Source organism: Mesoplodon densirostris, chromosome 9 (assembly GCF_025265405.1).
Source record: "Mesoplodon densirostris isolate mMesDen1 chromosome 9, mMesDen1 primary haplotype, whole genome shotgun sequence".
NCBI lineage: Eukaryota > Metazoa > Chordata > Mammalia > Artiodactyla > Ziphiidae > Mesoplodon > Mesoplodon densirostris.
Window position 1 is genome coordinate 101,574,816 of NC_082669.1, and position 24,688 is coordinate 101,599,503.

Below are 24,688 nucleotides of genomic sequence, written 5' to 3' on the forward strand. Positions count from 1 at the left end.
GAAATTGATATAGCCACTATGGAGAAGAGTATGGAGGTTCCTTAAAAAACTAAAAATAGAGCTGCCATATGATCCTGCAATCCCATTACTGGGCATATACCCAGAAAAAAGCATATTTCAAAAAGACACATGCACCCCAATGTTCATTGCAGCACTATTTACAATAGCCAGGTCATGGAAGCAACCTAGATGCCCATCGACAGATGAATAGATAAAGAAGATGTGGTACATATATACAATGGAATATTACTCAGCCACAAAAAGGAACGAAATTGGGTCATTTGCAGGGACGTAGATGGATCTAGAGACTGTCATACAGAGTGAAGTAAGTCAGAAAGAGAAAAACAAATATCGTATATTAACGCATATATGTGGAACCTAGAAAAATGGTACAGATGAACTGGTTTGCAGGGCAGAAATAGACAGAGGTGTAGAGAACAAACATGGACACCAAAGGGGGAAAATGGTGGGGATGGTGGTGGTGGTGGGATGAATTAGGAGATTGGGATTGATATGTATACACTGATGTGTATAAAATGGATAACTAATAAGAACCTGCTTATAAAAAATAAATAAAATAAAATTCAAAAAACATTTTAACAAAAAAATAGCCATAGTAACTATGGAGTATTGCTAAAATTGCTTTTGAATCAATGTAAAACATGACAGTAATCAGTTTAAGTAATAAGTGCTGTAATTTTCCAATAGTTATGAGGCTTGAGGAAAAACTGATTTAAAAGCAAAGTGAAAACTTGATTAAAATACCTAAAAAATCTTCTTCTACAGCACTGAAATTGTCCAAAGCTTCCTATCTGTGAGAAAGCATTGCCAACCCTGGTCTCTACCACTTGATGCCCATAGCTGAGACTTTTTTTAATTTAGGGGAGAAAAAAGGCAAGGCCAGTGCTCGCTTTGGCAGCACATATACTAAAATTGGAGCGGTACAGAGATTAGCATGGCCCCTGCGCCAGGATGACACGCAAATTTGTGAAGCGTTCCATATTTTTAGCAAATATGCTTTCACAGCATACCTTGTGTATATGTAAAGATGAGTAATTCTTACTGTTCACTTTTCACTGACAAAGGAAAAAAGTACAGAAACTGGTAGAACCTTACATGCTGTTCTGGTCCTAGTTGTACCCACCTTTGGCCAGTCACATAGCTACTCAAGAAACCTTCCCAACAGAGTACAACAGGATGAGAATCTGAAATCATTTCCGATATCCCCTACTAGATATTGACTGTTATATCAAGTAGTAAGTGATAAAACTTTTAATTGACAGTATAACTAGGGATGACTTCTGATTTTGTTTTTAATTCTGTGGATTGTGTTTAAACAATTCCAGTGTATGTTCCTGATTTTGAGATACTAAGTGGTATTGCATAGTTGTCACTTTATTGAATGTGTACAACAGTTCCATGAAGTTTATAATGCACACCCTTGTATAGCTGCAGGTGCTAGAATTAAAATTGATCTGTTATCATAAGGAAAAAAGAAAGGCAAGGCCAAAGATAACTTTGTGGACTTGGGCACATATAATAGACATGTCTCTTTCTCAGCTAGATTTGTAAAGGATGAAAGCCCTGAATTATTCCACTGTTGCCAGGGGTAATTGTAACTGATTAGAGCCACGATGCTTTCACCACTTCTCGGCATTGGGAAGGTACTTTCTGGGCCCATAGATGAACTACAGAAAGTTTATGATTATGTTAGAGTGTATGCAGGTATATGCACACTATGAAGAGGTTTCAGGAATTCCTCACCAAAATGCAAATTGTAGATTCTTGTAAAAGTGGTATGTTTAATTAAAAAATACATTTCAGCTACTCTTCTAGATTCTTTTTTTTTCAATTTTCTAATTTCAGGCCTATTTAAGTATCCTTCTAGGTTCTGTTTCTCTGTTCTGGCCTGTGGCCTGTTCTTGTTTAAAGCATAATTGCCAACTGGATATTCACAACAAGGTCCTTATTCTCTAAGAGCTCACAATCAATGGGGAAGAGGAGGCACCTTCATGGGCATTTAAATTCTAATACAAGATAGACTGAGTGTGTAAAGAGAGTGAACTGGGAGAACGAAGGAAAGACGATTTGAGTAGAGAATTTTGGAAGTATGTGGAAAGGACATTTCTGATGCTGAAGACAGAGTAAAGCAACACTGAAGTATTTGTCATATTGTGAAGGAGGATCTATTTGATGACAGAAGAAAATGTTTTAACTCTGTTCTTCCATGACATTATACATCTTAATATGTTTTTCTTTGTCAAAGAAAACAGCACTTGCAACTTTCTCCAGCCAACAGTCTAAGGAGAAGGTGTATTGGTAACTCCTGTCTGAGAGAGAATTCAGATTAGCCCAGATTCTCCACTGAGATGTTATTCATAAGGTTATAAAAGTTTGCCAGAGATGTGTCTATTTTCAATTTGCATGGTGCTTTCTGCTTTTTTTTTTTTTTTTTTTCCGGTACACGGGCCTCTCACTGTTGTGGCCTCTCCCGTTGCGGAGCACAGGCTCTGGACGCACAGGCTCAGTGGCCATGGCTCACGGGCCTAGCCGCTCTGCGGCATGTGGGATCTTCCCGGACTGGGGCACGAACCTGTGTCCCCTGCATAGGCAGGCGGACTCTCAACCACTGCGCCACCAGGGAAGCCCTGCTTTTCTTTTTTTTAAACAAACCTTTCCACACTCCTTACCCCAAAGTGTTTGTGAACAGAAAGAAAGAGGGAGAGATCTGTGGGCTAGTGAAGACAGAACTTTTAGGGCCAAGTGATTGGATATGGATGAACAGATGTAGGTGATCTGTGAGAAGTGTCAAAGATGATTCCAAAGTTCAAGTCTGGGAGAATCTTGGTACTATTAAAACAAACAAGGAACTTAGAAGGGGGAAACTGGCTTTGAAGGAAAGGGTGAATTTGGTTTTTCACTTGACTCCACAGCTCAAGTGGAAATAGGATTTTTAAATAGGAAATCATCAGAGGGTATGTTACAGTAGTAACACAGTGGAGTGTGGGATGATTAATGCCTGTGCAGGGCCTGAAGGCAGCATAACATGGTATGTTTCCAGGACTAAACATCTTGAAGGTGGAAGTAAAACAGAGGTAAGCGTCAAGAAATATACCAACTAGTAAATCCTACTCTTAAGAGTGGGTTAGGGTATGTGTTGGAAATCACATGAAGTAGTTCGTGTTTTTTCCTTTTAGGGCAAGAATGGGCCATTGAAAGGTTTTAAGTAGGGTTCTGAGGAGGAGATTTGCTTATTAGAACGATGTGGAGGGTACCTTTTCTAGAAGCTGGACAGTGCCAGGACCAGGTGATGGACAGGCCTGGGGAGGCTCCCTCTGGCCTGTATTCTGCAGTCTATGGGCCTCCATTCCCCTCTTCCTTACCAAAGCCAGGATTAGGGGGAATGAGACAAAATTTAAGTGGGGCCAAGAAACCCAGCATTCAAGATTAATGCTACTTTAATGCAATATTTTTAAGATATTAAAATTAAAGAAAAATCCACAATGAACAAAATATCAGAATTCTAAATAAAGGCAAGATCAGTAAGCTGAAGTTAATGCCACTTCCTCAGGAAACATGATCAGGCACAGCAACTCTTGCAATTGGAAATAAAGTAAGCGAAGAAGTAGATTTTGAAAATACTATCAATCAGTTTACTTCCATTAAAGCCAAGAAGGTAAAATTATCTTTTTGATAAAAGCAAAATATTTAAACTTAAAGCAACGTTGTTAGTTTTAATACACCTAATTTTCAGATGTTCAATATTTCTTCAAGTACTTTAATGTTCTTGGAAAGTTTTTTTTAAAATACATAAAAACGTTTTTCCTGGTGCCTTAGGATCCTATCTGGCTCAAATACTGTATTTAATAAAAATTTTCATATTTTATTCATGAATTTTTTGCCTTAATTCTGACTTTTGAAAACATTGCATTACTACTTATTTTGATTCCCATTTTTTTGGTGACCCTTAAATTTTGCGCTTTCGGCTCTTTCTCTACTACTTTTTCCGTTTTTTGTTTGTTTTTGTTGTTGTTGTTTTGTTTTTTTCTTCTTGCTTTTGGAGGCCTGAACCTTTCTAGTTTTTTCCAGAGGCACAGCTATCCTTTGTTACGTCCACCTTGCCGAGCCCCGGGCCGGGCCGGGAACCTCTTCAAATAGTAATTTCATTTCGCTAGAAGATTGCAAATAGGTTAACTGAACCACTTGGCGGCGTTGACTCATTCGCTCCCGCCCAGAAGGAAGCTCTCGGAACTACCGCGTTAAGGGGGCGTGTTTCCCGCGGCGCCGGCCGGCCTCATTTCTACGACGCACGCAGAGGGATTTCCGTTTTCTCCTTCTTCTCGCGAGTCTTGCGTCCCAGCAGCAACCGGAAATGAGTTCCTGCCTGGAAGCTGTCGGAACCTGAGCGTCAGGTGAGGGAGGGAGAAAGGGCGGAAGGCTCTTCGTGGGTCCTGGAGGCGGTACTGTGTCGGTGTGTGGACCTTGTCTCCTCCCTCGCGCAGAAGACTCCGTGGTTTCGTCGCCCCTCTCAGTTCCTTTACGTTGTTGGTTGGGAGCGTCATCTTGGAGAAGGGGCGGCCGCACATCTCGGCTGTGAGGCGGCGAAGCCCAGGGATCTCCTTGGTCTTTGGTGACGGGGCTGGAGGCGGTAGTTTTTATGGCCACACGTTTCAGATTGAAGCCCCGTGCTAACATTTTAATATTTATTGAGCCCTTACTATGTCTTAGGAACTGTTTTAGGGGTATTGGGTGTAACAGTGAAAAAGTCCGACAGAAGTCCCTGCCCGAAGGGAACTTGCATTTTAATAAAATTTGAGAAGACAGTGGAACGGAAATGGGGATAGAATCAGGATTTTTTGGTGTGAGTTGGAGGAAGAGGAAGTTAAGGGGGATAAGAGGCATGAAGGTGCGAGAGGGGCTTTCTGGGAGCAGGAGGGAGTCCTTCCCGTCCCCTGTGTAGGGCTGTTGATGCGATACGGTCGAAAGGTGGGTTGCGTAAAAGTCGAGGATGCAGTTAGGCACTTAGGACTCAGTGAATTCATGTTCTTGCTGTTGGACTTAATTGATCTCTTTTTTCTTCAGGAAAAGGTTAAAGGTTAGATTGTAAGAAAAGGAAATAGAAGCCATGTTTCGAAGACCTGTAGTGCAGGTAATCACTTCTTCATATTAGTGTTGGGATGTGTTCCTGTAAGCCATAGTGATCAAATTTTCTTTAGGCTTTTGCCTGCAGAAGCAAAAGTCCTTTGAGCCCACACACCTTGGTGTACTTATCTGACATGAGGGCTGGGGACAGATTTTACTTGGGTAAATAATGTTCACTAAAGCAAAACGAAACTTTTCTAGTGTGTTCACATGTATAATGGGAATAATTACTTTTAAAAACATGTGCTACTTGCACGTAGATCAGTTAGAGAGCATTGAAGGTCGTTGTTGATCTGCAGACTATGAGAACCGTTGTTCCAGCTTTTTTTTTTTTTTTTTTTTTTAATAAGACAGGTGGTTCCTTTTCTGACCATGTGCCTCATGTGTTGTCAGCCTGCCTCCCCACCCCGCCCTGCTTCCTTGTGCTGAGGAGAGCAGGGGAAGTCTCAGCATCACCACACGTTTTCCAGGTCCAGGATTGCTTCCCATGTCACCCAGTCAGACTCCTCCCCTGATCTCCTCAGTCAGCCTCGCCAGCCTTGAGCCAGCCTAGACCCCTTTTTGCTCGCTTAAGCTCATCTGGGCACGAAGTGCTATAGATTTTCCCTTAGAACACCTCTCTCACTCATCTTGTGAAGATAAGGAAGAAGCAATTCCTCCGTGAAACCTGTTCACATTTCCCCCACTCTGCTGTAGAGTTGGCCCTATATTCTTGGATCCGTACTAACTTATACGTACTTTTGAAACGTATACTTTTTCATGTGTTGAAATGTGAAGCATGGAAGAGTTATTCCTGTCTTAATACACGATTTTACAATATTACGATATCTTTAAAGCTGTGTATAAAAGAGTTAAATGTTTAATTTTAAAAAGTATCCCAGTTAACTTAATTCTTTCCCCATTTCTGCTCCTCCAGTAGGTCTTGATTTTTGTGTGCCCCCAATGAGGCAAACTGTTGTTCCCGTGAAACTTAGGATCTCTGGCTCATCTGAGCCCTCAGATTAGCACCTTTCTGGAATCATGACCCAGGTAGCAGTTAGCAGTTTGATCTTTAATAGGTTGTAACTCACATTTTTATTTTCTTACTCACTCTCTGCTCCCAAACATAGCGCTAGGATTCCATGGCCAGAAGTACCACCCCCGGAGTGGGTATTGTTTTAATTGGTCGCTTATTAACAGTGCCACCACTTGACCCATGTTTCTCTGGTGTAATGCTTAGCTCTCTGAACCCAGTGATGCTCCCAGTGATGTGTCCTCATATCTGGGCAGTAGCCCTTACACAGAAGGTCCTTGAAGAGGCCGCAGAGGGCAGGGGGAAAAGCAGCAGCCTTGGGGTCAGACGGCCCTGGGATCTCGGCGTGACTTGCCACTTGCTTCCTGTAGGATTTTGGGCAAGTTACTCTGTCTCTTTGAACTTCATTTTTCTCATCGATAAAGTGGTGGTAATTTTACATAGTTTATAGATTTAGTCTGAGGAATAATTGATGAGGTAAAGCAGTTAGCGGGTACTCAGTAATGATAGCTGTCGTTATCATTGAGTGCTGCTGTTACATGGCAGTGATTCCCTTTGTCTGACAGACCCATTTGGGCAGGCATATCTTTGCACTTTATCAAAGAATCATGTTTGTTTACCTTAGACTTTTTTCTTTGGTCTGTCGAAAGCATGAGTTTTTCCAACATGTATGTATTTACCTTTTGTGTGCAAACACAGAGGCACCGTAATCAGGAAGATTGCCCCAAAAGAAGCGGGAGAGGACTGTAGATGAGCTCTCTTGGGTATACTGGGTAACACCTCCTGTGTACCTGTGGGCTTCTGCAGTAGGCTGCCCTGAAGTGTTTGCGTGGTCCTTCTGGCTCTGTGTGCTGGGCACACCTCGTCTTGTGTGGATGTATGCCATAGGAGCTACTGACTAGATGGTGACCACGTGTGAACGGGTCTTCTGTTTGTATTTGCCTTTCCCCCCGGATTAAAGCTGTTTTACTCATTTGTTCCACTTTAGGTCCTTCATCAGTTTGTAAGACATGAGTCTGAAATAGCTGGCAGTTTGGTTCTCGAAAGATGTAAGTAGTAGCTGATTTCCAAGTTTAAAGTGTGTTATTTATAGCAGTATGCTAATATTCTCAGTGTTGCACAAGAGGTGTGTTCGTTGGGTTATAATCTGTTAGTCATCACGCTCTTGACTCATATTTGCCTCTCAGATCTTGGCCTTGCCCCACCAGGCTGCAGGGCTCCTGTAAACTGGGCCCTTCTTCCTTTACCAGTCAGTTTTTACTCACTCTTGTCACTTTCCTGCCAGAGAATTTCCTTGAGTCCTATTTGGTTATCTAAGTCTTCCAAGGGTATGTGTTATTTGGCTGAAGTAGTGAATGTTTGTGAAAGCTGTTGTTTCACAGAAATAGTCCCTTGTATTTATGAAGATATTCAGATTTGTTCTTTTTACTCTACAGACAGTTTAAAGAAGTTTTTTTAGGTATTTAAAAGAAGAATTTAGATAAAGAGCTTAACATTTGTTTTGTGGGGCTACTTCCTCTGAATATTTTCTCCTTTCTTGCCAATCCTCTTTTTCCCTCCCAACCTCTGTCTATTTGCCCCTTCAACTTATTTTCAAACCTTCTAGAACTTGGGTTTTGCTTAATGCCAAGACTGAAGTTGGAGTACTGTTTGTAGCTGTTCCTCCCTGGACATTTTTCTCAGTCTCGTTTTATCTACACATTGCCTTTCAGCTCTGAATCGTGTGCAGTTACTTGGTCGAGTAGGTCAGGACCCTGTCATGAGACAGGTAGAAGGAAAAAACCCAGTCACAATATTTTCTCTAGCAACAAATGAGATGTGGCGATCAGGGGAAAATGAAACACACCAAATGGGTGAGTACAAAAGCCCGGGCTCTTAATTTTATCAGCAGTAAGTAGACATTATTTATTGTGAATTATCTAATTAGATACTTTTAGAAAGGACCTTCTCTAATTCTGTTCTGCTCTTTTAGAAATTGTGGCATTGGTTTTGCTGGGACACGTCGTCCTTTGGCACTTGTCTTGCATTTGTAACCACATTCCCTATTCTTGTGATTTAGGTGATGTCAGTCAAAAGACAACGTGGCACAGAATTTCAGTATTCCGACCAGGCCTGAGAGATGTGGCATATCAGTATGTGAAAAAGGGGTAAGTTGAGGAAAGAAGGATCTTACAGATTGAATGGTTTAAAACAGGGGTCCCCAACCTCCGGGCGACGGACCGGTCCCGGTCCACAGCCTGTTAGGCCCCGGGCTGCACAGCGGGAGGTGAGCGGTGGGCGAGCAGCGAAGCTTCAGCTGCCCCTGCCTATGGCCCACTTTGCCACCCAAGCCACCCGCCCACCCCCTCCACTCCCTCCACCCCCGTCCAGGGAAAAATTGTCTCCACGAAACCGGTTCCTGGTGCCAGAAAGGTTGGGGACCGCTGGTTTAAGAAACTGGTAACGTGTTCTCATGGACTGCGTAGCTCCTTTATTTATGTAGTACCACTAATTACTCTGTGTTAACCCAAGAGGTATTCATGCAATGCTTAATGCTATAAACATAACGCATTGCCATATGTGACTAATTTAAAGGTTTTAACATGGTTTAGCCTTTTAAGAACTTATAATTTAGGGCAAAGAGGATGTGTACTTAAGTGGAGCTGATGAGGTAAGAGAGAAGGCACAGGGTACCGAGTACCATGTGAGCAAGTGCCTCCACGGCCAGGGATCCTGAAGGCAGGTGTCTTGCCTCTTGGCATCACACGATGGCCTAACAGAGGGTCTGGAATGTCGGAAGCCTGACACAGGTATTATGGTAATATTCACAGCAGTTATTTCATATTTGATAATTTTATGTAAGCTTAGTAGTTCCCTTTTGGAATGCTTGGATTGATTATGTATAAAAAGTATCTTTTCCAAACCCACAGAAGGACAAAAGGATGTGTTTAACAGCAGTTGTAGTCATAGTATGTTTAGAAATGTACTTGTTTTATAGAAATAAAACATTTCATGTAAAATAATTTCAGCAGTAACTAAAATTTCTATTTTTTTAAAATAAGTGCATACCTTTTCTTTATATGTACCTCCATTGTCATGTATGTATGATATGTGCATATATACACATATAAACACAGGAAATTTCAAGGAAAATGTCTATATGCAGTTTCACCTACTGATCGATGAATCTGTGTGACTGTTCCCTTTGGCACCCAGTCATTTTACCAGTCTTGTCTATTTTCTGTATTGTACATTTTTGGTGGTGTTAGACTGAAAATTGGTGTCATTATGGCCATTTTCTACTCTTTGAAATCAGAGTTACAGTTGTCTTCTAGTTCAGCCTTCTAGAGAGTGCAGTATAGTCTTAGTAATTAACTCTGAGTGAAATACTAAAACTGAAAATTTTGCATTTTAATAATCTAAGTTTTTTGAGAGTAAGTGTATGAACCTTAATATAGAAAGGAACTAACTAAAAAATAAATGAAAAAATCAGCAAATCTGTTAGAGAATCCAAAATCAGCAGTGACAGAAAATAACACATTGGAAATTAACCATAGAGATTTAAAGGATGCCACTAGGTTGCTCTTCATGGTCTTAAGGTTGCTTTTTTTTTTTTTAATTTTGGCTTAAAATTTTGAACAGCTTTTTTTTTTTTTTTTTAAACTTCCATAAGGACCACAGTTAGCTCAAGGATGAAAACATTGTCCTTTTTCCTAAGTGTGTCAAGTCTGTGCACATTCTGTTTTCACTACTTTTTCTTTTTGGCTGCACCACGTGGCTTGTGGGATCTCAGTTCCCTGACCAGGGATTGAACCTGGGCCCTGGCAGTGAAAGCCTGAAATCCTAGAGCTAGCATTCCTTAGGAATCCACTAGGCCACAAGGGAACTCTCTGTTTTAGTACTCTTAGTTCTGAATTTTGAGAAGTGGTAGCAAAAATGAGGTTCTGTATGATTATCTGTTTCATCCTTAATGTATACTTACCCTCTCTGACCTGACTCTCTCCTGTAAAGTACATTAGAATCTCCAGACTAAAAACTGTAAATTTTATTTATATCAGGTCTCGAATTTATGTGGAAGGGAAAGTAGACTATGGTGAATATATGGATAAAAATAATGTGAGACGACAAGCAACAACAATTATAGCTGGTAAGGCTCTTGTGATAATAGCTATTCTTTTTTTTTTTTTTTTTTCTCCTTTCCTTTTTTGAAAGCTTGGCTATGTTGTAACTTTACCTGAGGCTGTTAGTACTGATGCCAATGAGATTGTAAGGCACTTCACCAGGAGAATTCCAAGTGAGGTTTGTGGGCTTGCTCCAGGTTTCTACATTTATCTCTTCCTTTAGAAAATTATCTCTGTACTCACAGTTTTCGTTCACAAGTAACTTATCAGTTGAACTGTCTATGCCAGTACTTATTATTTGGACTTAGGAAACCTTTAGTGTCTTTGAAGGACATGGCCTAAACAGGAAAAAGCATGTGTCGAGACAGTTATACTAAAGTGAGTGGCATTAGACATTTGTGCAGATTTGTTCAGAACCTGTTTGGCACTTAACATGATGATTTTGTTTTAAATTCCTTTTGTTCTCATTAAACAAAATACAAAACAACATAGAAAAGATGGACACATGAAGCTTCGGGAGGTTAAGAAGATATCCTCTAGAGCAGAGTTTTCAAACTTTTCTGAAAATTCTACAAGAATTTTGAAAATAATATACCCCTTTGGACATGTTTAAGTTGACATTAAATTTTTTTAATATAAAATTATGTTACTCTTAAAGGTATTAATGGATCTAAATATTATAGTAATTTGATATCCATCATCATTAAAAAAGATACAAACTCCTCAACATTTGGAAATTTTACATTATTCCCCTTTCTCTGAACTTGTTTTTCAATTTCAATTTCTTCTCAGAAGTGCACCTTAGTATATTGTATAGTCAAGACTCTTTTGTCATTCATTGAATTAGCTGTAACAAAAGTACATGCATAAATAGAAATTTAAAAATATTAAAAAATATTCTGCAACAGTAGAGCTCTATATGTTAGGTTTCTCCTTGAATTGGGTTATCATTACAGTTGTTTTTAGAACATAATTGACCAAAACAACTTTAGTATATATTTATACAAACTAAAATTTTATTGAAAATGTATCTTAATGATAGATGATGCATTTTTTGCCTTTTGGATAAATTGCTAAAATAGTTAAGTATTCATTCTGTTCTCTTGTTTTTTATCGATATAAAAACTGAGAAACCTTGTTTTGATAAATAAGTAGATGGGAATAAAAGAACGTTTATTATAGTAGTATCTCAATATTTATGAACTTCTGAGGTATGCCCAAATTAGATATCATTTAAAAATTAATTTTTTTATTATGGAAAGTGTCAAACATACACAAAAGGAGAGAGAATAGTAAGAAACGAAAACTTCCATAATGCAGCTTTAACAATTATCAATAGATGGCCAATATTATTTCATCTATGCCCCAGCCCCCTTTTCTCCCACCTGGATTATTCTGAGGGAATCTCAGACATTATATCATCCGTAAATATTTCAGTAGGTATCTCTGAAAGATACAGATTCCTTTTTAAAACATAACTATAGTGCTATTATCACACCTAATATTAAGAAATTATTGTTAAATTTTTTTTACCAGATGTCATAATATTGAAATTTCTTTGACTGCTTCATAAATACCAGTCCATACATCATATTACATGGTTTATATGTATCTTAAGTGTCTCTTATTTTCTTTTTTTAAACAACAGAAATGAATTTTCTCACAATTCTGGAGGCAAAAAGTCTGACAACTTAAGTCTCCTAATTGACAGATTTTCCTCTTATCTTTCTCTTTTCAGTTGCTCCAGAATTTGTCTTAACTACTGTGCCATATGGATAAATTATAATTTGTTGTAAATAATAATCGTATATTTTCTTACTGGTTTCTTTGAAAGTATACTGACCTTGATAACTTAGATGAGGTCTTTTTCTGACCGGTTTGCTTTCATAATTCTTGAGTGTTTTGACAGTAAATTACTTCCTCCCTGCCCTGTTCCTCCTTGGGTCAAACCTCCAGACATATCTACCTATTCAAAAAGTTTTTTCTAGACCTGTATATGGTATAGAACTACCCCTGTGATTTCAGCAGTGGAAGACCAAGCTTTCTAATAAAATAATTGACAGTTTAAAATCTATTGATCATGTATTAATGAAGCATTTAACACTTTCATATTCCACTGTAAACCTGTTGTGAGGGCAAATTTTGGATTGTGCGAATTGTTATAAACCAGGCCAAATAGAAGCATTTCAAATTACCTGCCTTTTTTTTTTTCCTTGTCACCAGTATTCACTAGCATGAATGATTAAGCAGTTGACATAGGTTTATGGCTAATAGTAAAATTGAACAGGTCTTTAGTGACATTAGAATGGAAGGGAATAGAGTTTTAATTTGGCTTATCTGTTTTATAGGCCATATTTTTTTTCCCCTTTGGATCAATGTAGCTTAAAAATAACCACCAGCAGGTGGCACGCTTGTCTTTTTTACACAGTGATGTCAATTCTGATAATCTCTTCTAAAATAGTAACCATTCTGTTCCAAAACATTCTAGTTTTAGAAGACTAGTCATCAACAAATACTCAATTACTATATAACAACCATTTTGAATAATTCTGAAGTTTTAAGAATGTAGATCTTTCGGTGTTATACGGGAGATACTACTTCTTTTCCTTTGCTTGTCCTAAACTAACTCTTTCTACACAATATTTTAAGAGCAATGTCTGATGTTTTTGGATAAAAATGTTCTCTCTGAAATACTGATTAGTAAAAATTTTCTCAAGAGTGAATATATAAAACTCATTCTGTTTTAAAATTTAAAAATAAAATGTGTTCTATATAAGTGTTCAGACTTAAAAAACATAAATAAGTCTGTCTGTGCGATGGAGCCGTTTGTTGAACCCTGTCCTTCCTCCATCCCTCCAGCCTGTGGACTGTGATGCCGGGATCCTTTTCTCTGTGAGGATGTGCTCCCTGGTTTAATGGCATCTGTCTGAGCACTGCAAGCATCAGAATTTGTGACTAGCTCTTTTGTAGAAAGTTATTACTGAGAAGACCTTAGCTATCTTCAGGGAAGATGAGAAATATCCCACCTTTTCTCACAAGGTCTGAGTTGTCCATAAACGCTTGAAGCCCAGCTTTTAGCTCCATTATAACTATAGTATATACCTCTCAAGGACATAGCAAGCAATATAGCAAGAACATAATATTTTGAGAATTTGTCTAAAGTCTTTTCAGTGAATAGCACTAAAATATGTATGTGGTAGAGGGGAATGATTAAACGAGATGGAGAAAGCGTTCTGAAAATAACATTTATGCTTTGGCTTCTTTACAGATAACATTATATTTCTGAGTGACCAGACGAAAGACAAGGCATAGAATGGACGATTCTTCTTTGGCCATTGTTTGGTACAGTCTCGTTTCCAAATCTTGATAAGTCTTTATAGTTTCTGAGGACAAGAATTAAAATACTCTATGTAAAATGAGTGATAATATTTTCCCTGACTGCTGTCCTCCTTCCCCTTTTTGTGTCATGAACCTTGGTAGTTCCTGTATGTTATGGTATTCACTAGTTGTTTATTCTTTAAGAGATGGTTTCTGTGTATAAGTATACAAAATAGTGAACTGTTAGGTTCATCCGTGTTATGGCAGAGGGATAACTGTCCTTTCGGAAGGCCCCCCCCCTTTTCTGTGCACACTTCTATTATAGTATTGATTTAGCCACTCAGTGTTTATTGAGCATTGCTGTACGTCATACGTTTATCCCATGGTTGTAAATACTGATTTCCTTATCTGTTTGGTTTATAGACTAGAAGGCAAGAACTGTATCTTCTTTATGTACCTGCGTCTTAACCATTGCTTGGCACAGAATAGGCAATAAATGTTGACACATGAATGATCCCAATGGGATATTAAGCTTTAGCCTAAATTGTAGGGGCTTGCTGAACAGTGGTTAATCTCTAATCTAAATAGCTTCAAGATGAACCTACATTATTCACGTCTTATGTTTTTGGACAATTTCACTAGTAGCATTTGTGAAACAGAATTTACTAGCAGTAAAAACCTAAAGTATAACTAGGGATGATTAGTCCATCTCCAGGTGATGACATAGGCTCTGGTTTCACTATTTTCTATCTTTCTAAACCCCATTCTCTGTCCTTTTAGTCTCATACAGAGCTCTCAGGGTAGTCCCTGCCTCTCTAGGTTAGCGCCCCAGGTATGACATTTTCCTCTTATTTTTCTACATGGTCTCTGATGTACATACTGTGTACAATTGTGTATGCACAGTTACCTTTATTATAAGATTCTGACAGAGTACTAGTAATTTACTAGTAAAGATTACATAAAACAAACTCAGTTTTTTAATGCATCTTTTACTTTAACATGTCCTCTCCCCACTGCCTGAGAGAGTGTGGTGCTAACTGTAGCTTAGACCCCGCTGGACTTTAACAGGTTCAGAATTCACACATTATTTTATGGACCCTTGACTTTTTGTTTTAAGGTATTTTCTGCACACATCAGCAGCATTTTTTACTCACAGTTTGGTTAAGGAAAAATGGAGTTCCTTAGCTTTATGCTTTCTTTCGCCCAGGAACAGTAGAAAATTAATTACTGTTTCCTCATATCAGCTATCTTTCTTTATTTTTAAATTTTAATTATTTTTTTTCAACCATCTTTTTCTTTTTTTCCTGTAGCTGGGACCATTAGTCAGCATATTAAGTCTGCTCTCTTGAGTTCCCACATTAAAACTGTCTGGTGATGTAGTCCTCACTCCTTTATGCCACATTCCTTAGGCAAAATTGTAAAGTAGATAAAATTTGTCTTTTGGGCAACTTTTAATTTTTTTCCTCAGCAAAGGTACTTTTATGCCCCTTCAAAGTTGTGAGAAGTTAATGCGGATTAGTATTCCTGTTTAAACTGAGTGATGAATCTGTGCTTTGGGAAAGTGACATGTTGAACCAAACTGCTTAATTACCAACCCCAAGCGATTCAGCGTCCAGGGTGCAAGGGCAGAAGAAGAGTGTGTCCTCCAGGATCCCTGTGAGCCGAGGGGCTCTTCTGCAGACTCCCACTGGAGACTGCTTGAGAGGCTCTGAGGCTGGGCAGCAGGGCTTTCAGAGTCAGGTGTTCAGTGCGGAGGCCTCAGCGTGCGTGTGATACTGCAGACCCGGGGGCCACAACCACGCAGGCTGTAGGAGCATAAAGTCTGCCCTCCCCCCGCAGGCAGCCCCGTCTCCTGAGAAACTTTCTACTGTTCCCAGCCTAGTCTCAGAGTAGACCTGTGGAATCTGATAGCAGTAACAGACCGTAGGGGTCTTCTAGTCCAAGTTTTGTGTCCTGCATTTCCTTTTTTCATGTTCTTACAGTGTCAGGGGATGTACCTGCAGAAAACTGCCCTGTGACTTTTATTTTGGGATTCAGGGTTAGGTAGAAAGATGAGTATGATACATGGAAGTGTGGGAGAAAAAGTATCAAACAGCATGTGTGGTGTTATTCCCATATTTGAAAAAAAGTAATTGATATAAATATATACTTAGAAGAGTCTGGAAGGAGAAAAATCAAAATGCTCTGATGATCTCTGAGAAGATTATGTATGATTTTCCTTATTTTTTACAATTTTGTAATTTTTTTTTTTTTTAGCATTGGGTATGTATTACCTTCATAAGAAGAAGTAAATAAAGCTCTTTACATTTTTTGGGGAAAAAAATCTTTCCATTATTTCCAAGCCAGGCTTGCTCTCCTCATTCACGTTAAGCTAGTACCACTTCATGTGCTAGAGGTGAACTAGATGTTCTTTCATGCATTTTTCCCCCATTATCTGTATCGTAACATCTCATGCTTAAACACTTCATTTCTTTTTTTTCTTCTTCTTTTTTTTTTGTATTCTCTTAATAAACATACACAACCCAGGATGGCTGACTTTAAAGACCAGCCCAGATAAGATCCACTGTTTGCTGCAAGGTGCAGTTCTCAGAGAGTCATCCATTTCTTAAAAATCTCTGGATGATTGATCAGTCCAAAGACATCTGAAAACACCAAAGACATGTTTCTCTGGCTGTTTTGGGGATTACTTGTCATTGCCAACTGCGTTTCAGTCTAACCTTTGCAGCTCATCTAGGGGAAATTAGTGGTAGTTTTTCATTGTTCCCAAAAGATATCGTGTAATTCTTGAAGGCAGTGTTGTCTTTTACTCAGACTACCCTTTTGCCCTTGTCCAGCTCAGCCGAGCACAGTGACATTTTAGGGCTTTGTAAATGTGTGTTGTTCAGTTGGATTGCCCTGAAGCATCAACATGAAAATGAGGGTAGGGTCACTTTACTTATTTTGCTGTCAGGGTTTGCATTATGTGCCCCGAAGATTTGGTGGGAGTAACAACAAGCAGATCATTGCAGAAAATGAGAGATAATCCCAAGGTTAATGCGCTACAGAGAAATATCTAACAAGGTAACAATAATCATATTAATGGCTGACATTTATTGTGTGCTTACCACCTGCACACAAGGCCCTGAGTTAAGTGCTGTTTATCATTGTCTCATTTAACTATTACCCTGAGAAGAAGGTAGTATTATCCCCGTTTTACAGGTGAGGAAACTTGAAATGGAGAGGTTAAGAGACATGTCAAAGTCACACAGCCTATAAGAGGCACACCTGGGGTTTGAACTTGGGTACGTGAAGCTTGCATTTTGCTTTCTGCCTTATGATCTCCTTCCTGCTGCCTTCCCGCTTGCATTGGCCCTGCATAACCAGAACCCCACTGCTGACTTGTGACCAGCGCCCTATGCAAGGTGCATCTGGATCACACCAGGAGTTCAGTACATACTAGGTTTTGGTTGGGGGGGAGAATTATGAGTGAGGGAGAAATACCTCCGCCTCTTTATTCTTTCTCATTTTCAGTCCGATGATCCCACAGGAAGATAAGTCACGCTTAATTTCTCTACCAGGTTATCTTTACATATTCCTCTTGCTTCCTTTTTATCAAGCGGTGTCTCTTTACTGGTTAAAATAAGTTCAGAGTGTCTGCTCCTTTTATTGTTTCCTACAATGGTTTCCTTCCTACTGAGCATTGAAATTGTCAGGAAGATTGTTCAAGAATTTGTCAGGCTCACTTTTCAGAGAGTGAGACTTTTGGCAGGCACCAACAGCATTGAAGTCCCCTCTCAAAACTACTATTCTTGGCCCCTGTGCTAGTCCCACAGTCTGTGATAGGATGATGTGTAGCTTTTTTGGCTGTCAGAATCATGCATCCACAATATTGAAATTTTTCTTTTTCTCTCTTTACCCTTCATCCATTAGCTCTCTGCCGTGCTTTGGACCTTAGGGTCCTATTTGTCCAAATAAGTGTACATCTTGACATTTTTTAGTTTTTCTACTGTACCAGTCATTTGGGAAAAAGGTGGTCTGTCATAATAGTTCACTTAAGGCTCTGCAGTCAGAAAGCCTGCATTTGAATTTTTGCTTAGAGCAGCTGGGTGAACTCTGGTGAGTTAACACTCCATGCCTTTGATTTTTGTTGTTTTGTTTTCCTGTGAATAAAACAGGGATAATAGTAGTCGTACTTTTATAGGCCTACTGTGAAGAACACAGTAAGTAATACATGTAACTTACTTAGCACAAAGTAACTGAATCAAGTGCTCAATACATGCTGGCTATTATTACTGTTGTTGCAGTTATTTGAAACAAGGTATATCTCTTAGTCACCATGCCCATCTCACCAAGTCTCAGGAGATACTTAGGAGAGCATTTTAATTTCAATTTATTGTACTTGACCTTTTTTTGTTGAGTTATTAATGTCCGTGGATTACTGAGCACATATTCCACTTTGGTCATTTTTTTTCTTTGGTTTGTTGTTAATCTTCTATGGCTGTTTACAATTAACCTGGGCATCTTTTTTACACTCAGAGGCGATGTGGGCACCTGCTATATGCCATGCAGCCGTACAGCGTGGATGTAGCGGTGAATATAACAGGACTCCTGCACTGAAGGGACTCGCAGTGTGGGGTGGTGGAGGTTGGATGGGGGAGGTAAAAGCCGGAGTTGTGTAGACAAGTGTGATACGGTGGGAGGGACACTCTAGTCACGGTAGAAACAGAGTCCTGTGGGCCCCAGAAGAGAATAGTTAGGTTAGTTTTCAGCAGAGGGAACAGCACGAACGAAGGTCCAGAAACTTAAAAGTATACAAAGCACTCAAAGATAAAACACGAAAGGTGCTCGGGTCTAGATTGTAAAGGGCGTTGAAATCTTGCAGAGAACTTTGGCAATGGGGATCCATAGAAGGTTTTAAAACAGGGATGTCTCATCAGAATTGTGCTTTAGAAAGAACTGTGAAGACAGTTGAAGGGTTAGAAGGAGCAAAGCCTGGCGGTAGTTAGGAAGCCACTGAATAAGCCTGGAAAGGTTAGTAAAGTGGGGGTGAGAGGTGACACGAGGGATGGTTAGGATTCACACTGACTCATTCGTCGCGTACCAACTATGTGCCGCATCCTGTGCTAGGCTCTGGGTTGGGAGATAACCGAGAACGCATAGCTCCTGTCCAGGATCTAGTGGTGACAGAACAGGTGTTGGTGGTAAGAGAAAAGGCCATCAGAAGATAATTTTTTTTTCTAAATTTTAATACTTTTACTTAACCCAACGTATACAAAATATTCCAACATGTCAATATAAAAAGTCATCAAGGGAATATCATACACTCCCTTCCCATCCGTCCTCAGTCTTGGCATCCGGTGTGTGTTACACTTACTCCCGGTCACGCTGTCCGGCCGCAATTTAGAGCTCTGTGGCCTCTAGTGACCCCCCCTGGTGGACTGCGTGGGTCTACCTGGGTGCCTGAAAGCATCCCAGAGGCCACTTCGTGGGACTCCAGAAGATAATTTTGAAACATCTGCTTGGGCAGCTGTGTAGATGATGACATTTTATTAGAGACTAAGGAACATGGATGTGGCAGCAGATTTGAGGAGTGAAGATGAGTTTAGTTTTGAAAATAGTTTAACTGTAGACTTTCTAGCTTATATTTGGGAGGGTGAAGGTTAGTTAACGAGTCTGGCGCTCAGAAGAGATGCTGAGGCAAGAGTGACTTTATTTTTCTTCTGCCAGACACATTGTAAGCAGATTTTTGTGAGATAACTTTCAGATGATGCCAGGATTCCAGCTTCCTGTTGTGGAAAACCATATTGTGGGAAGGATTTCCAGTTGCCTACCTGTTTTACGATGTACATGGGATTTGTTCTAATCAGGAATGGTATGATGACAGTCACAGAGACAACTGCCTTTGAACGAAGAGTTTATTACTTACAGTTCTCAAGAGGAGGGCTTGCAACACACCATGCCAGGACCACACGGAGAGAGAGGTACCAGGGTAGGTCAGGAGGCAGAAGGACCGAGGGGAAAGCATGGGTCAGAGCTTTTATTGTTGTTTTCACGGGGAAAGAATGGGTGAGACAGGATAGGAGAGCTGAGCAAGTTTAGGATTGGACAGTTTGAATACATTTCAGCAGGCAGTGGGTAATAGGGGTGGTCCCTGGTTGTCAGGTACCTTGCCCTGGGGTGATTTCAGGCAGAGGAATAGTGTCCTGGACTTCAGGAGCCTGATGAAAGGCTAATGAGGGGTATGAACTCAGGGTTGCTTGGTGTGCAAATCAAAGGCATGCTCGTGGGCAAGTCCTTTACTATTTCTAGGAATCAGCTATCATTTGGGGGTGGAGTGGGGAAAGTCCCTCCCAGGGTCTGCCAGGCCCCAAGATGTCAAAGCATCATAAAATACAGAAAATGAGAAACGTCATTAAAAAAAACCAACAAAACGTTGTTAATATGATACCCAATATCTATTACTCCTTCTGCATTTACAGAATCCATATTTTATTGGGGATGACAGTGTGAACAGCTAAAATATTGTATTTCTATTCTCCTTTGCAGTTAAGGATTGCTAAGGGGCTATAAGCAGAAGTTATTTGATGGTGTTTCCAGGGAAGTTCCTTCAGTGAACTAACTCTGTTGGGAGGCTCATCCTATGTGCTTCTCTAAACCCTCATTTGGCTTTTTCTTGTCTGAAATGTGGACTCTGGCTGAATCTCCACTTGTGGTCTTGGAGCATGATACTATCTTCAGGATGGAAGACAGAAGAAATGGGGATCTGTGATGACCATGGGACCACCATACCAGACCTGGACAGTCTACTTCTGGACTTCTTTTGGAGACACAAATAAATCTCTACCTTGTTTAAGCCACTGATTTGTGCTTTGCAGTTAAACCTAATCCTTACGAATTTACACATTCTTACCTTTATCTCCATATACATGATCAACTCGTTACTCTTGCCTTTCTCTTGTACGACTTCCACTGTAAGTAGAAGTAAAAATCTCACCTCTGCTCCCACAATCCTTGAGGCTTTTAACTTATGTCTCATTCTAAATTTGAGGAGGGGATTGGAACAAAGACACACAAAACCTTAGCAATTAGCCTTAAAAAGCATGAATATGAGCACACTCTCATCAAATAAATATTGTTTAATTTTGCTTGAAGTCCCTAATGAGGACCCTTAGTTAACAGCCCCCTGTTAAATAAAGGAACACTTAAGAAGTACTGCCCTGCCCTTACGCTTCTCCTGGCAGTGTAGCAGACTAGATAATCTGGAGTGAGGAGATTTCCCACAGGAAAATAACTGGATCCTAAGTATAACATAGTTTTTATTTGCATCATTGGCTGTCTTAGTTGGGGCTGCTGTAACAAAATACCATAGGCTAGGAGATGTAAACAACAGGCATTTGTTTTCTCACTATTCTGGAGGTTGGAAGTCCCAAGGTCAGGGTACCAGCATGGTTTCTTGTGAGGCCTGTGTTCCTGGCTTATAGGTGACCACCATCTCACTGTGTGCTCGCATGACCTCTTATTTGTGAGTGTTGGCAGAGAGAGAATGAGAGCACTCTGGTATCTCTTTGGAGGAACTAATCTGTTGTATCAGGGCACAGGAAGGGAAAGAAAAAGTTTTAAGACAGAAAAGGAAGAAAGTTACAAGGCTGTGATTACATAGAAGATACAAAAGAATCTATGGATGAGTAATTAAGTGTTGCTGGAAATAAGATCAGTATACCAAAGTCAATCGCAAACAACAGCAGCGAAAATGTAGTTTTAAAAAGATGCCGTATACAAGAGCATCAGAAGATGAAAGATGTCTCCAGGTGTGTGGTTCCTATGGAGGACATAAAACTTACTGAAATACATTAAAAGAAGACTTAAACACATTGGTATGCCATTTTTATTTATTGGAAGCATCACAATGTAAAGATGTCAACCTTCCCCAAGTTGATGTTTACAGATCAAAAATTCCCAGAAGTGTTTTGGGGCAACCGGACAAGTTGATTCTAAAGATGTATTGTTGAGCAAAGATCCAAGACCAGGCAGCATGTTCCTGAAGAGGAAGAGTGAGATGGGGGGCTTGCTCTGCCAGTTGGCAAGATAGTTTTCTTTTTTGAAAGTAACGTTACAGTGATAATTTAAGTATACTATGGATGCAGGAATAAACATAGAACAGTGGTGTAGAATAGAGAACCCACAAACAGACCATGCATATATGGAAAGTATATATGACGAAAGTGGCATTCTAGATCACTGGGTAAAGTATAGATTATTCAATAAATTATGCTAGGAAAATTTGTCATCCATAAATCAATAGAAAAAAGTGAAATTGCATCTCTACCTTACACCTTATGCAAAAGTCAATTCTTGGTTATTTAAAGAGTAAAAGGAGGGCTTCCCTCGTGGCGCAGTGGTTGAGAGTCCGCCTGCCGATGCAGGGGACACGGGTCCGTGCCCCGGTCCGGGAAGATCCCACATGCCGCGGAGCGGCTGGGCCTGTGAGCCATGGCCGCTGGGCCTGCGCGTACAGAGCCTGTGCTCCACAATGGGAGAGGCCACAACAGTGAGAGGCCCGCGTACCGTTAAAAAAAAAAAAAAAAAAAAAGTAAAAGGAAAAACAAAAATTTTGGAAGAGGGGAATTCCCTGGCAGTCCAGTGGTTAGGACTCGGTGTTTCCACTGCTGGGGGCCTGGGTTTGATTCCTCCCTGGTCAGGGAACTAGGATCCTGCAAGTCGTGTGGGGTGGCCTAAATAAATAAAAAATAGGAGGTAAAAATTACTGGGGAACTTTCCCCCTTCTTTAGAAAAAAAATTTGGGGGGAAGAAAATATAGGACAATGGCTTTATAATTTGGGGGTGTGGAGTTTTTTTTTTTTAAACTTGAATGTAGAAAAGAGTGATAAATTTAACTGTTAAAAATAACCTTTTTTTAAACCAAAAATCACCATAAAGAAAGCAAAATGACAAGTCACAAACTGGCAGAGAAGATATTTGAAATAATATAACTGAAATACAATCTGGAACATATAAAGACCTACAAAGCAAAAAGAATATGATCTAGAATATATGAAAACCTATGGAGCAATAAGAAAATGACAGCTTAGTACAAAAATGGTCAAAGACAGAGGCATTTCACAGAGAAGGAAATATAATCCATTAGTATATGAAAAAGTGGTCAACCTCATTAATCCAGGAAATGAAAACCAGAAACTGCAATGAACTTTCAAGACCTCCATGCTAGCGAATTTCAACACATTTGAAGGAACAAAGTGTGAAGGAGGATGTTGTAGACCAATGGAAGCTAGTGGGGGGACTGTAAATTGGCACCTCTTTTTGAGGGAGATTAACTTAACTTGTCTGAGAAATCATTTTGATATTGTTGAAATTTCACCTAGTTATTCAACCTTTAAGGTACACTCTATAGGAAACTCTTACCCATGTGACCCAAGAAACAGGTCCAAAGGTGTTCATAGCAATAATGTACGTAATAGTACAAAACTGCAAACAACCCCAAGGTTCATCCACAGAGAATGGATAAATAAATGCTCACACAGTAGATTATCATACAGCTGGGTAAATGAATTACAGTTATCCTGTAACAGGAATAGCTTTTATAAACATGTTGCTCTGGTTGCAGAGGATATTTGTTATAGCATGTTATTTTTATAAAGGTTAAAATCAAGTATACAATATTTTAATGGATAGATACCTATATGATAGAACTATTCAAAAAGGAATGGTAAATACAGAATTCAAGATGAGTTACCATAGGAAGCTGAGGGAAGGAAGCTGAGGGAAGGAACAAGGACAAAGAAGAAGCACACATGTGCCATGGTACCACTGGTGATGTTTTACTTAAGTTGGGTGGTGGGATTATGGGTACTTATTTTGTTTGCTTTATAATTTACCTATATGTTACATGTATTTTTATATGTATTAAATATTATATTAAAAGAATAGCAGTTTTCATAAAAATATCCTAAGTGTAGGAGAGTGACCCTATTAATAGCTAACGTTTCAAAAACACTCCTGCATTTTACATTTTTATAGTCACTATCTTATTTAATCACTGTAACAATTCTGTGAAATAGGTACTATTATTATTATGCCTATTTCACAGATGAGCAAATTTAAGGTTAGGAAGATTAGCTTGCCTAAGGTCACATAGCTAATGAGCAGTGGCACTCAGATTCAAATCCAGGCCTGATTCCAGAACCCAGGTCCTTAAACCATTCATTCATATTGACTATCTGGTACCTCCTCATTTTAGTTATTTCCAACCTGAGGATCAGAAAGATCAAGACACTTGCCTAATGTCACATCATTAGCTTAAAGCATTTCTATGGGAAGGATGCAAGTATTCTAGGTTACTATCTTCTGGGATTTTTTCCATTTGGCCATAGTGGCAGATCCCTAATTGATAAAATGTGTTATACAGATAAATGGGGAGTAATGTTAAAGGAAGAGAACGGGACACAGAGGGTTCTCAATAAAACACCTGTTGGTTTGAGGTGCAGCCCATGGTTTGAGAGTTTATAGGGATCAGTAAGAACCAGAGCAGATGACGCAGTGTGATCTAAAAAGAGGGGATCTAAGATCTTGTCTCTGACATAACATTACTGCTCAAGGCCCCATTTTTTTCTTGTATTTATTGAGGTGTCATCAATAGGTGATCTTTGAGGTCTTTAGTTAAGGCAATGGATTCTGAAGCCAGAGTGCCTGGGTCAGAATCCTTGCTGTACTGATTACTAGCTCTATGAGAATTTCTGAGCCTTAGTTTCCTCCTCCTTAAAAATGGGGACAATAATAGAACTCACCTCATGTGTTGAAAATTAAGTGACTTACTCTAGCTACCTTAAAACAGTGCATAGCATGTAATTAAGTATTATGTATGTTTATTATTTTCTTGCTTGGATAGTCTGTGGGTATGTGTTGGTGGATAAATCATCATCTATTTCAGTAATGCATGGAATTCCCATTTCTTTACCTTGCCTGCCAGGTGAACTCCCATTTATTTTAAAAAACATATCTCAAATGTTATCTCCTCTTTCAATCCTGTGACTATTCCGGGCAGAATTTGGTCCCTTCTCTGTGCAAACATGTATATTTTGTATCTATCTCTTAAAGCATTGGTCACATCGTTATGTAATTT

General features: G+C 39.5%; 1 protein-coding gene and 1 non-coding gene across 4 annotated transcripts; both read left to right on the forward strand.

Moving 5' to 3' along the window:
- Window positions 1–903: 903 nt before the first annotated feature.
- On the forward strand, window positions 904–1,007 carry LOC132496543 (U6 spliceosomal RNA). The gene has a single exon (XR_009533443.1). It is a non-coding gene; the product is annotated as a U6 spliceosomal RNA (small nuclear RNA).
- Window positions 1,008–4,340: 3,333 nt separating this feature from the next.
- Window positions 4,341–13,682, forward strand: SSBP1 (single stranded DNA binding protein 1). 3 transcript variants are annotated; one of them, XM_060108108.1, is made up of 7 exons: window positions 4,341–4,412; window positions 5,083–5,149; window positions 7,143–7,203; window positions 7,867–8,007; window positions 8,214–8,301; window positions 10,192–10,280; window positions 13,523–13,682. In XM_060108108.1, exons 2-7 carry the CDS (start codon window positions 5,126–5,128, stop codon window positions 13,564–13,566), a joined length of 447 nt encoding a protein of 148 aa, XP_059964091.1. In that variant the 5' UTR covers window positions 4,341–4,412; window positions 5,083–5,125; the 3' UTR covers window positions 13,567–13,682. The 3 variants fall into 3 exon arrangements, with proteins under 3 accessions (XP_059964091.1, XP_059964093.1, XP_059964094.1); XM_060108110.1 differs by having other exon boundaries at window positions 4,403–4,471; XM_060108111.1 differs by lacking the exon at window positions 4,341–4,412 and adding an exon at window positions 4,494–4,630.
- The last annotated feature ends 11,006 nt before the right edge of the window (window positions 13,683–24,688 follow it).

What these genes read in the sequence shown, in the direction of transcription:
- SSBP1 (XM_060108108.1), top strand. Translation starts at nt 5,126, where the DNA reads ATGTTTCGAAGACCTGTAGTGCAG. An exon ending in TTCGAAGACCTGTAGTGCAG is followed by an intron (nt 5,150 to 7,142) that starts GTAATCACTTCT and finishes GTTCCACTTTAG; the next exon opens with GTCCTTCATCAGTTTGTAAG. An exon ending in TATCAGTATGTGAAAAAGGG is followed by an intron (nt 8,302 to 10,191) that starts GTAAGTTGAGGA and finishes TATTTATATCAG; the next exon opens with GTCTCGAATTTATGTGGAAG.